Source organism: Homarus americanus, unplaced genomic scaffold, assembly GCF_018991925.1.
Source record: "Homarus americanus isolate GMGI-L3 unplaced genomic scaffold, GMGI_Hamer_2.0 scaffold4866, whole genome shotgun sequence".
NCBI lineage: Eukaryota > Metazoa > Arthropoda > Malacostraca > Decapoda > Nephropidae > Homarus > Homarus americanus.
Window position 1 is genome coordinate 1 of NW_024723656.1, and position 11,944 is coordinate 11,944.

The 11,944-nt window shown below is 44.5% G+C and overlaps 1 protein-coding gene across 1 annotated transcript; it reads right to left on the reverse strand.

Annotated features, from left to right (window-relative positions):
* Nucleotides 1-1,407: 1,407 nt before the first annotated feature.
* On the reverse strand, nucleotides 1,408-2,013 carry LOC121863690 (tigger transposable element-derived protein 1-like). Its single transcript, XM_042362432.1, has one exon. The coding sequence runs from the start codon at nucleotides 2,011-2,013 to the stop codon at nucleotides 1,408-1,410; it is 606 nt and encodes a 201-aa protein (XP_042218366.1).
* Between the last annotated feature and the right edge of the window lie 9,931 nt (nucleotides 2,014-11,944).

Sequence of the window (11,944 nt, forward strand, 5' to 3'; positions counted from 1 at the left end):
GACTTCCATTATAAAACTGGAGATGCGTTCCTACGGAATTTTTTTCGGCTCCAAAAACGTAATTCAAGCACTTTTATGAATGAAAATAAACATTTATAAACACATACAATACAGTACATTAAATAATTTATGATATACATGTAATATGAAGAGAAATACTGTTGGATTAAATAAAAATATTGTACTGTACTCGCCACAAAAGATGTTGACTGCTGCGTGAGGATAGGTGGTGCAAAGGGAGTTATTGGGAGGGAGAGGGAGGGGCACTACTCTCTTCTGCCCTGCCCTGTAAATCATCATCTGCTTTCGGCTTTTCCCTGAGGGTGAATAGCTCATCCAATGTTGTTTGACGTTTACGGCGCAGTGTAGGAACTGAGAGCATTGTTAACTGCTCTTGCAACCTTGATGTTCCTTTCACGGTTGGGGTCGTTATCAGCAAAGATTTGCAGACCTTCCTGTATTAGTGCAAACCCTTTAGACATATCCTTTGTTGTCAACTGAAGTGGGGTAGGTGGAGATTCTACATCTTCTTCTTGTCCTGCAGCTTGCTCTTGTTCCAACATCATTAGATCTTCATTAGTCAAATCTTCTCTATGGGACTCTAGCAACTCAACCACATCTAATATCCTATAGGATTAGCCGTATGTCTGTCTGTCTGTTCTGGGCAGCCGAAACGGCACAATCTTTTTTCATCAAATTTGGTGGAAAAATCGCAAAAAATTCGTAGAGTGGAGCAAACCTGGTCCCATGTCGATGGTTTCTTTAGGAAGGCATTAATTAAAAATTTTATTTACGATTGAAAACGATGCAAGTCTACGGACTTGGCGCACCCTAATTAACCATGCAAGTCTACAGACTTAGTGCACCCTCATTTGCTGTACGCTAGCCAAGCATGAGCGTTCAAACTTTCACTGGGCACGAAGGTGCCCGCGATCACTTGTCATTTTCTATGACTTCTTCAAAACCTACATTGTTTGCAAGAGTCACAATGTCTTGTTAAACTTGTTGTAAACTTTCAGCTTGTGAGAAACCTTGAAATTCATGGACACACTGGCCATATGTTTTTCCATGAACCATTCATAGCCGAGGTTTTCACTTCATCCCATGACTAGGCTATATTATCCACAGCATCCAAGATGTTGAAATTTTTCCAGAAGTCCCTAATTGTAGGTTTATCCTCCCCATCAATTGATTTTATGAGCTGCAAAAAAGTTTTCCTAAGATAATATGCCTTAAAGTTAGCTATCACACCTTGATCCATTGGCTGCAGCAAGGAAGTTGTGTTCTTGGGGATGTACTCCACTCTCACATTATCAGAAAGATCATTTAAATTTACTGGGTGGCTTGGTGCATTGTCCAAGAGGAGCAATGTTTTATTAGATATGTTACGCCTGGCATTGTATCTTTCTACAGCAGGGCAAAAAAGTTAGTGAACCAGTCTTGGAAAAGGGTCATATTCATCGAAGCCTTCTTATTGGAACGCCAAATCACAGGTAGATTAGACTTGGCATAGCCCTTGAGAGCCCTTGGATTTTCTGAGTGATACACAAGTAGGGGCTTTAATTTCATGTCACCCGAAGCATTTCCTCCCACAAGAAGTGTTAGACGATCTTTGGATGCTTTAAAGCCTGGTGCTGATTTTTCTTCAGTGGAAATAAAAGTTGTAGCAGGCATGCGCTTCCAGAAAAGCCCAGTTTCATCAACATTGTACACTTGTTCTGGTGTGTAACCTCCTTCATCAATAATTTTCTTCAGCTCAGCAGGATACTTCTTAGCAGAATCTGTATGAGCACTAGCAGCTTCACCGCTCATTTTGATGTGTAAATTAAGGCGCTTCTTAAACCTTTCAAACCAGCCTTTACTAGCCAGAAAAGGTTCAACCTCAGAAGATGCACCTTCCTCTTCCTGCAAATCATTATATAAACTGATGGCTTTCTGTTGAATAACCATAGTGTTTAGTGGCACATTGCATTTAGTCTGATCTTCAATCCAGACACTCAGGAGTCGTTCCATATTCAACATCACATCACTTCGATGAAAATACAAGGTTCGAGCAGTTAATTGAGTAGCAGCATGAGCACTTGACCTAATTTTGTCCTTATTATCCCGGATTGTTCCCACTGTTGAAGTAGCAAGACTTACTGTTTTTGAAATCTAGCTAAGTTTTTCTCCAGCATCAAACCTTAAAACATCAAGTTTAATATCCAATGTAATGCCTTTGCAGCTTCTTTTTGCACTACTGAGGTCACTTTCACTTGATGGCCTCTTTCCAGTCATCTTGAATAAGGGTAATGCACTGTACTGTACTTACACTGGATGTAAACAATGGAGCGACTCCCCGTGGCGATGCCACGCTTGGCGGTAGCAAACACCAAGAAATCCACACCAAACAAATTATCATTTTTAAAATAATATATCATTTTATGGTGATTTTTTTTTTAAATTGTAAAAATTTACCTCCAATTTCCGGAAGGGCAGATTTACGGGCCGTATCGCGAAATTATTGGTCATAATTTACAAATTCCGTAAGAGCGAAAATCCATAACCCGAGCTTCCGTAACACGGGGACGCCTGTGCTAAATAATCATGATGATTATTAGTGTAAAGTACTCCTGCTTGACTGTCTGGCTCTCACAAATAAGTACTGAACAGGGGTAAAAGGGGAACTGTCAGTTTTGAAGAGAATGAAAAAACATTACTCATAGCAAGAACTGGAATTAAATTTTTCATCAAGTTACTAATACAATTACAGTAAGAATATAAATATTGCCTGTCCTCAAGTTTTGATATGAGAATAGTTTTTTGTATGTTTTACTCAAATATGACCTTCATTTCTTGTGCAAATTAGCATTTTTTGCAAAAACTGAAAATTTTCATTTACAACAGAAACTGCTAATTTACCCCCCAAAAAGGCAGATTTTAGTAAAACACCAAAACACACACACACACACACACAAAAAGTTCAATATTGCAGACTGACCCGCAGACGAGATATTTGTTTTGCTGTTTATCTTATAACTTTATTTTCATCAGTGAGTTTTGATATGATAATCATTTCTTGTAAAATATGTTTAGTTTGGTAGATACTGTAATTAGGCGACTAGGCGCGCACTACTTTGTCTTCTCGGTGGTAATGCGGCGGTGATGTCTCATCCAAGGATGTAAACAGCCAATCACATTGACTTAATTCAAAACACTCTGCGGCCCAGGCTTGATCAACACCAAAGCTCAGTGAATGCTTAAGAACCGTTCGGTACGGACGGCTGTTCTAACGTCCACAAAAAACGTATAATTACACCATGCCATAATAAGTTCGTTCTGTTTAACTTACCGGAGGGTGAAGCGGTTATCATTTGGTTTCGCACATCTTCAAATCGCATAAAAGCACTTACTTTTAGGCAATTTCTACCTCATATATACATTCCACAACCCGCCATTTCTTGCCCCACTGCGAGCTGTCTGGAGCCATGAGGCATGTCACACTACCTGCCTCTGCTCCCTTGAACATACCTGGCGAGATGTGAAGGTACCTTTTCAATAGATAGTACCTGAAGCAGGAGAGACTGCACCACTTCCTCCAGGTTGTTGCCCAAATGTATGAACTTATTAACTCTCTTCCTTTAGTCGAAAATCTCTCTTCCCTTTCTCTTCGCCGCAGTGTTGCTTCACTCTCTCTTTTACAGGTACTTTAACGGGCAATTTTCGGTGGATTTGACATCCTGTGTACTGCAGGCAAGGCCGTGGGCTCGTAACACACGTCTTGCCCGCGGTGCCCACCATTTCTCTGTGGGTGTCGGTCACACGAGAATAACCCGTTATAGTACCTCCTTCTTTCCTCACACAGCCAAACTGTGGAATGCTCTGCCTTCTTCTGTGTTTCCATACTTATACAATCTGTCTCACTTTAAAAAACTGGTTTTCCGGCATCTTCGTGGTGTAGATTAACACAGGATAACCCTTTTCTTCTCTATTTTCAATTTCTTTCTGTTCTTTTTTTCTCGCCCCCCAGGCCCCGTTGTGGCCCGTTTGACCTGTGCCCAGGTGGGCTAATTCCCATAAAAAAAAAATACATTCCAATGCAGCACATTAACGTAAGTAAAAAATAACTTGTTTTCTTCCCCGCTGGGGTTAGGTGAGGTTAGGTTAAAATTGGTTAATTTAATGAAAGTTAGGGGTGTAGATGTTTGGTTTCTGATGTACAGTATTTGGATGTATATTGTTCAGATATCACCTTCGTTTTTGATGGAAAATAGCCGTTTTTGATCAAGGATGACTTGCATTTTCTTATTAAAAGTGCGCTTTTCCCATGGCAACGAAGGTCAGGTCTGAACAAAACACATCAAAATAAACCAGAAATCAAACATTTTGTGAAAAAAAATCACGGGTGATGTGTTGTAACAATGCTTCTGCTGCTTGTTTTTCATATCAACTTTGGTTAGGTTACATTTAATTTACAAATAACCATGACAATGTCCGCTGTAGAACACAGTGAAATAATGGTGTTTTTATAATCGTTTTCTATGAAAAATCAACTGTGGTCAGTTGTCAATGATTACCGCTATTTTTTAATCTTTGTCTGTAATATTGAAAATTGGATACCTGTGTACAACCAAAGGTTTAAATATTAACCAAAACGAATAACTCGTCTGCTGTGAAGTCCTCCATATTAGCCACGCCAGAAATGCCATTGAAGAATTGTCAAAACTACTGGTTGCAATTTAAAATTCCCAAGACTCGTTTAGTGGCAACAAGTAAACTAATACTAAAAATCCTAGTTTGTCTAAGAAATGTAATACATACATTACCTGACTTGAATTAAATGTGCTCAGGTTGTCCTGTGTTGCTGTGCTAATGACATCAATGGCTTCACCAGCATCACCTTCCACTTCATCTGGGTAAAAAGATCTGATTATATCACCCAAACCATGATGAGCGAGTAATAAATCTTCTATTCCAACCTCACCAGACATTATTCAGATGATAATATTGGAATCAGTGGCTGCCTCGGGAGTGTGTTGTTGTGGTGGTTCAGATGTTTTAAAATCCCGCGGTATAACAATCACACAAATGAAGGAGTTTGAGATTTCTAGAAACATTTAACCAACAAATGTTATCTGTCAACTACCAGGCTCGCTTTATTTCCGCTTTAATTTTTTCGAGGTAGGGTACAATTTTGTGAAATAGTAACAGAAATTAGTTGATAAATGCTAAAGTAATTTTTTATTAGAATTGTAAGAGTAAATCATGTACCTAAAATTTTAGTATATCTTGAAATAAAATTAGAGATTATTACTCAGGAACATTATTGAATAATTTGAGGGTTAAAATTGGACGTCGGATCACCTGAAGAATCGTCGCCCCAGAATGTCCACGTACAGTATATGAAATAGGTTAACAAACATGTTTTACATTCACCACCTCGATGGACGGTGACGTAGGGCGGGAAATTCACAAAACAAAATTTTGAGCTTTACTTTTATCCTCGACTCTTCACCACTGATCGGCTCGTTAGCCGCTTGACCGATCCATCACGTCTCTGTCAGGCACTGTTGGCGGTAAATTTTTACTTTAGGACATGAGTCCCTAGGGGTTGTCCAATATGTTTTTCCAGTATATTTTGATGTGTTTTAAACGAATCTGGCCTTCATTTTAGGCGGAAATTTCTAGTTTTTGCCCCCCCCCCCCAACAATAATGGGGGAGAGCCTGGGAAATCAGGGTTTTGGGGTGAGGGAGAAAACGAGTCATCTAATCAAACAAAACCTAACCTAACCCCTAATCAGGGCAAGGCGCAGTGCAGGCACCCGTCTGGTGGCCTTCCTGTGGACATTTTAAATCAACTGAGAGTCCCTGGCATATCTCGGGATCAGACGGGCTGACAACAGTGCCGGATTTAGACCTGTGGAGGCCATTGGGCAGCCTGTTTGTGGAGGCCCCCCTCATTATAACTACCCAAGAGGGTGGGGTGGCTAGTGAAGCGAGCCTAAACATCTGGGAGTTCCGGGGGGCGCTGTAAGCCCCCCGGGAAAATTTTGAAATTTGAACACTTCTTTGGAGAATTTTGAAGCCATATGCAGTTATATTGAGAAAATTAGAACATTGAGAACTTTTTAATTAACTGTATATTTATTGATAGTGTACAATTTCCCAACACACACACACACAAGTGAGACATGACTGGAGTCATTCATGTGGTTTCAAGTTGACCAGCCCTGATATAGCTACTACCGCACATGTGGAGGCCCCTGGGCAGCTGCCCACTCCTGAATCCGGCCCTGGCTGACAATGTAGCATAGTGTATGTGGCCAGTTGTCTAATTTCTCTTTGTCGCACTTAGGATGGAGATGAAAAAGGAATCTCACAATGGCGTTTTCTAAATATATATACACAGTACATATATTATATGTACAATGCAGTGCTAGGGAGTTGCTGTGTGGTTAGGAGCTTGTTGAGAGGAGGTCTTTTCTGTTTGAGAGCGTTGAGTAGAATACCTTCTTGACTTGACGTCTGTAGGTAAGGTAGAGGGCTATTGCTTGTAATGCTGAGTGGGAGGGCAGGGATTAGGATTGAAAGTACTTTGGTGGCAATTTGGGGGAGGGGGGATTCGTTTAGGATCAAGGAAAGAGGGAGGAAATTTGAAGGAAAGTAAGAGATTGACAGTATCCGGGCTCAACCAGATATGCTGAGGTTAGAATAATAATATTTGAAATTACATCTTGCGTGATTAGGTTCTAGTGTGGCGTACTGTATGTGGCCAGTTGTCAAACTTCTCCATGTTTGTCTATCTTCTCTTTGATAGGCTCACATACATACGTACACGTAGGAGATCTCGCACTAAGGATGGAGGTAAGAAGTGAAACTCACAATGCGTTCTCCGCATATATATACATATATATTGTAAGTACAGTGCAGTGCTAAGGAGTTGCTGTGTGGTGATGAGCTTGCTGAGAGGTCTTGTTGGTTTGAGAGCGTTGAGTTGAATGACCTCTACGGCTAGGCTGAGGTGTATTTATACGATTCTTCAGAGTCAGAGAAGCGAGTTGCGAAATGAGTGGCGCCAATCACTGCGCAGTCTGCGAGTGAGGCCTGGTCTGTGGAACTCGCTGCTGATCGGCTGGTATCGGACGGCAAGTGATCAGTCAGCAGTTGTAGGGGAGAGTATCCACTACAATACTCCCCCTCCCCTCCGAGCGCTGCAGGAGACTTGTTGTCGGCAGGGTTGTATCCCACATGTGAGACATAACGGGCAGGGGTGTGGATCAGTCGGCCCCTTACAGGAGACGACTCCGTCTAGTGACGCGGAATCTGTGGGAGAAGGTTTGGGAGAAGGAGGGTTGTGGTGGAGAGAAGGTTGAACAGGTGAGGAATGTGGTGCATCTCTCGCGGCAGGTGCAAAGTCCTCAGGGGCGCCGGGTGGGGCGTCCATAGGGCTGGCTGCAGAATCCTCATCAGGAGCAGTAGGTACCTGGGGATGAAAAGAGGGTACCCAGAAATGTTATGGGCGAGGTGGTGCTGTAAGCGGCAATCGTGGGCAGACTGGCGAAGGAGGTGCAGGATGAATGTGTTCAGGGCGATGGGAAGGCTGGCGTGGGGCAGTAGCCTTGAATGCAGGAACTGCCTGTCGTAGTGTTTGTAGTAGGTCGTGACGGGCAACAGGAGTGAAGTGGCCAAGGTCAGAAGTAAGGCATGTGATGTGCTGCTTGATAGTGTCGGAGGTTATGGCGCCCACCAATCCCAGTCAATGGCCAAGCTCTCGTGTTACATGGAGCCTCACCAGTGTCTAAGCGTTAGCACCAAAACGTGATGGTACCAACAGAGGTGGGTACACTGTGCACAGGGTTGGCGGCCGGCGTCTGAGGCAGGACTGGGGTGTTGGGGTGGGTGGGATGCAGTGTGTGGGGCAGGAATGGGAGCAGCTGCGGTTGGAGAACAGAGTTGCTCGAGGTGTCAATCCCTGCAGATATGGAGACTGTGTGGAGTCCCTCATGTCTTGTGGTGTTGCTCATCTGGGGAGGCGTTGATGAGGTTGACAAGATTGGAGGAAAGTGGCCAGTGTGGCAGCTAGAGATTGCTCATGGCATCATGGCGCTGTGATGTGATAAATGGAATACTCTGTTTGCCATGGCTGCATAAGTCACTCCAGGTAGTAGAGTAGTCAATGCTGAGAGGACAGGACGAACTGCAGGGAAAGCTACAGGTGTGAAGCTGGCGCAGGATGTATAATAATAATGTGTAATAATTAAAGAGTTTATTGAAAGAGCTTGTAGCGGTCAGAAGGCTAATATACAGTTACATATTTGAGAATGGTTCCGAATTACAAATAATATGCAAGTAACATAAGTGATACAAATAAGATATGTAAATAACTAGATGGGGAAAAGCTCAAACTACGGTGCATTTCAACATAGTGACAGTCACAGAAATGGTATTTGCAATTGAATACTGGTTTATTACAAGTTATTGATAATTTTACAATGGTTGGGACTGGGCTGTTCTTATAGCGATCAGTTCATGCACGTATGGGCTGGATGCGGTTTAATGGTCAATCGAACAGCAATTCGAAGGCTAGGGATCTCAGGTGGTGAAAGTAAGACCGGTGTCGCCGGGTGGTGTGAAACTTCTTGCAAGTTGCAGATGGGGTCGTAGTGATGGTCAGTGAGAGTCAGAAGGGTCGGTGTGTTGAGCGCTTCTTGATATGTAGATGGGAAGGGGAAGAATAATCTTGCATGCCCTCTTTGCACTTTTTCTGGGTGTTTACGTTGTGTGTGGCATTTAGGGAGGAAGACCAGGTGGGGAGGCATAGGCGAGCTTAGGAAGGTAACAGATGTTGTGTAAACACTGGGGGCTCGAGGTGCAGGGAACTCCGAGGACTTGAGTCGGCGGAGGAGGTGGAACCAGAAACTGGAGGTTGACAACTTCACTGACGTGTGGTTTCCAATTTAGTTTTATTTGTCTATGGTGATGCCGAGGGCTTCGTGGAATCTACACAACTGGGTGTGTTCGGACCTAAAGTAATGGAAGAGCGGGACAATGTCGGAGAGAGGAAGCCTCTCTGTGTGGCCCGGGAGTTCAATCTCGCATCTCGTTCTGAAGACGTGCAGGCGTTGAGTTATACGAGGGAGAGACAGGTTAGGTCTTACGGGAGGACTGGTGTCAGGCAAACTGTGCTCTATAACCGAAAGCAACTCGTGAGATGTTGTCTGAAACGATGTCAGTAGCAGGTGGTCCCGGTCATGTCAGTTATTAACAATAGCAGCAGAGAAGGCAGTCCTCACAGCTCCAGGGTATAGCAGCAGAGAGAGAGGGCGGTCCCTTACCACAGCTCAGGGTATGGCAGCAGAGAGAGCCCAGGTATGGCAGCAGAGAGAGGGCGGTCCTTACAGCTCCAGGGGTATGGCAGCAGAGAGAGGGCGGTCCTTACAGCTCCAGGGGTATGGCAGCAGAGAGAGGGCGGTCCTCACAGCTCCAGGGGTATGGCAGCAGAGAGAGGGCGGTCCACAGCTCCAGGGGTATGGCAGCAGAGAGAGGGCGGTCCCCACAGCCCAGGGGTATGGCAGCAGAGAGAGGGCGGTCCCACAGCTCCAGGGTATGGCAGCAGAGAGAGAGCGGTCCTCACAGCTCCAGGGGTATGGCAGCAGAGAGAGGGCGGTCCCCAGCCCAGGGGTATGGCAGCAGCAGGCAGCAGAGAGAGCGGTCCTCACAGCTCCAGGGTATGGCAGCAGAGAGAGAGCGGTCCTCACAGCTCCAGGGGTATGGCAGCAGAGAGAGGGCGGTCCTCACAGCTCCAGGGGTATGGCAGCAGAGAGAGCCGGTCCTCACAGCTCCAGGGGTATGGCAGCAGAGAGAGGGCGGTCCTCACAGCTCCAGGGGTATGGCAGCAGAGAGCGGTCCTCACAGCCCAGGGTATGGCAGCAGAGAGAGAGCGGTCCTCACAGCCCAGGGGTATGGCAGCAGAGAGAGAGCGGTCCTCACAGCTCCAGGGGTATGGCAGCAGAGAGAGAGCGGTCCTCACAGCTCCAGGGGTATGGCAGCAGAGAGAGGCGGTCCTCACAGCTCCAGGGGTATGGCAGCAGAGAGAGAGCGGTCCTCACAGCTCCAGGGGTATGGCAGCAGAGAGAGGGCGGTCCTCACAGCTCCAGGGGTATGGCAGCAGAGAGAGAGCGGTCCTCACAGCTCCAGGGGTATGGCAGCAGAGAGAGAGCGGTCCTCACAGCTCCAGGGGTATGGCAGCAGAGAGAGAGCGGTCCTCACAGCTCCAGGGGTATGGCAGCAGAGAGAGAGCGGTCCTCACAGCTCCAGGGGTATGGCAGCAGAGAGAGGGCGGTCCTTACAGCTCCAGGGGTATGGCAGCAGAGAGAGAGCGGTCTACACCCGTCCCTGTTCTTCCTCGATTCCTCCTTCCTCTGCTTCAAGCCCTGCAGGAGCTTCTTGTGCTGTTCCTTTTGCATTACCGTGCGATCTGGGTGTATCAATACATTCTGAAATGTCTCGCTCCTTGCTAAGTTTTCTGCATGGCAGATAACTTCCCATTTCTTCTCCTCACTCATTGGTGTGATCCTTAGGGGGCGAGTCTTGTCCCCCTGCTTTGGCCCCAGCCTCCTCACATCCTGAGGGGGGGATGGCATATTCAGAACCTCTATACAAATATTCTCGAACTGCATGAATGAAATTACAAATAAAGTTCACTAATGCTAATAGTGACCAGAATCACACACACACACACACAAAAGAATATACCCCATACTGTACTATATAAATGTCAATTATTCCTTGGCCGTTTTGTTTTCCTAATAATGGACAGCAGTTGCTTCTATTTTCTCCATCACAGATGTCATCCTCTGTAAGGTGTCTGAGGCTGTGTAAATCTATAAAATTTCCCACTTTGTCGACCAAATTTCCTGCTTTATCGATAAAATGTCCCACTTTTCCAGACATGCCACCTTCTTCCACAAACTTTTTTCCTAAAACATCCCTAAAATGTTCTTGTCTTTCTCTACACTTTTTATACACTTCTTTTCTGTCCAGCTCTGCCTTTCTTTTCTGACCTCTTTTGGTATGTGGGTGCACAGAGTACTAAGAAGTAGTGGACTTGATGAACTGTTTTCACTTGCCCCTTGCATAGGCTCATTCAGTGGCTGGCTGCTACAGCTACTGGATGTATAAAATGGGTTCTTTTCGATGAGAGCTGAACAGCTGGACTCTGGCCAAGATTGTTGTGTTTGCTGAACAGAGCTAGTGGTGGGAGTTTCATCGATAAATTCTAAAAATATAAAAGTAATGGTTTTGTGCTCACTGATTGAAAATTAAATTTTGTCAAGCCCAAACCTGACCTGTGTTAATGATTCTGCAAGTTTTTATTAAAACCAATCTTAATGACTGTACTGTACAGTACAGTAAAACCCCCATTATTTGAAATAATAGGGGCTCTAGCCATTACGAATTATGAAGGACACCTCCTGGGGGAAAACCCAACAAAACAGCAGTACTTCTCCGTTATCTGCCCCAATCAAAATTTAAACATTTCTAAGTACTGTACCAGATTTAGGGTTATCAGACATAATGGCTCAAACACTGGGCAATGGTGGAAAAACAAGTGGAAGAAGCTTATGTGGTAGACCGTAGACGTGCACTCCGTGACTGACTAACGTAAACTGACTCTGACCTACATCCTACTGTCCGACACCCATATACCTGTACAGTACTTGTTTACACTGGGGGCAGGCAGTTGCATCCAATGGCAGCATGTGTGTCATACATATTCGTAAATGTCTCTCATAATACAAAATTTTCCGAAATACAGTACACTGTATTACGAAATTTGAAAGATATATTTTATAACAGCAAAACATTGTGAATTATAGGTGATTTCAAATTACTGGAGCATGAATTATGTTTTTTATAACTGTACTTAGATTCATAATGTACTGGTACTGGTTCATATTTATT

Excerpts from the sequence above, each read along its gene's own strand:
- LOC121863690 (XM_042362432.1), bottom strand. The coding sequence starts at position 2,013 with ATGGAACGACTCCTGAGTGTCTGGATTGAAGATCAGACTAAATGCAAT.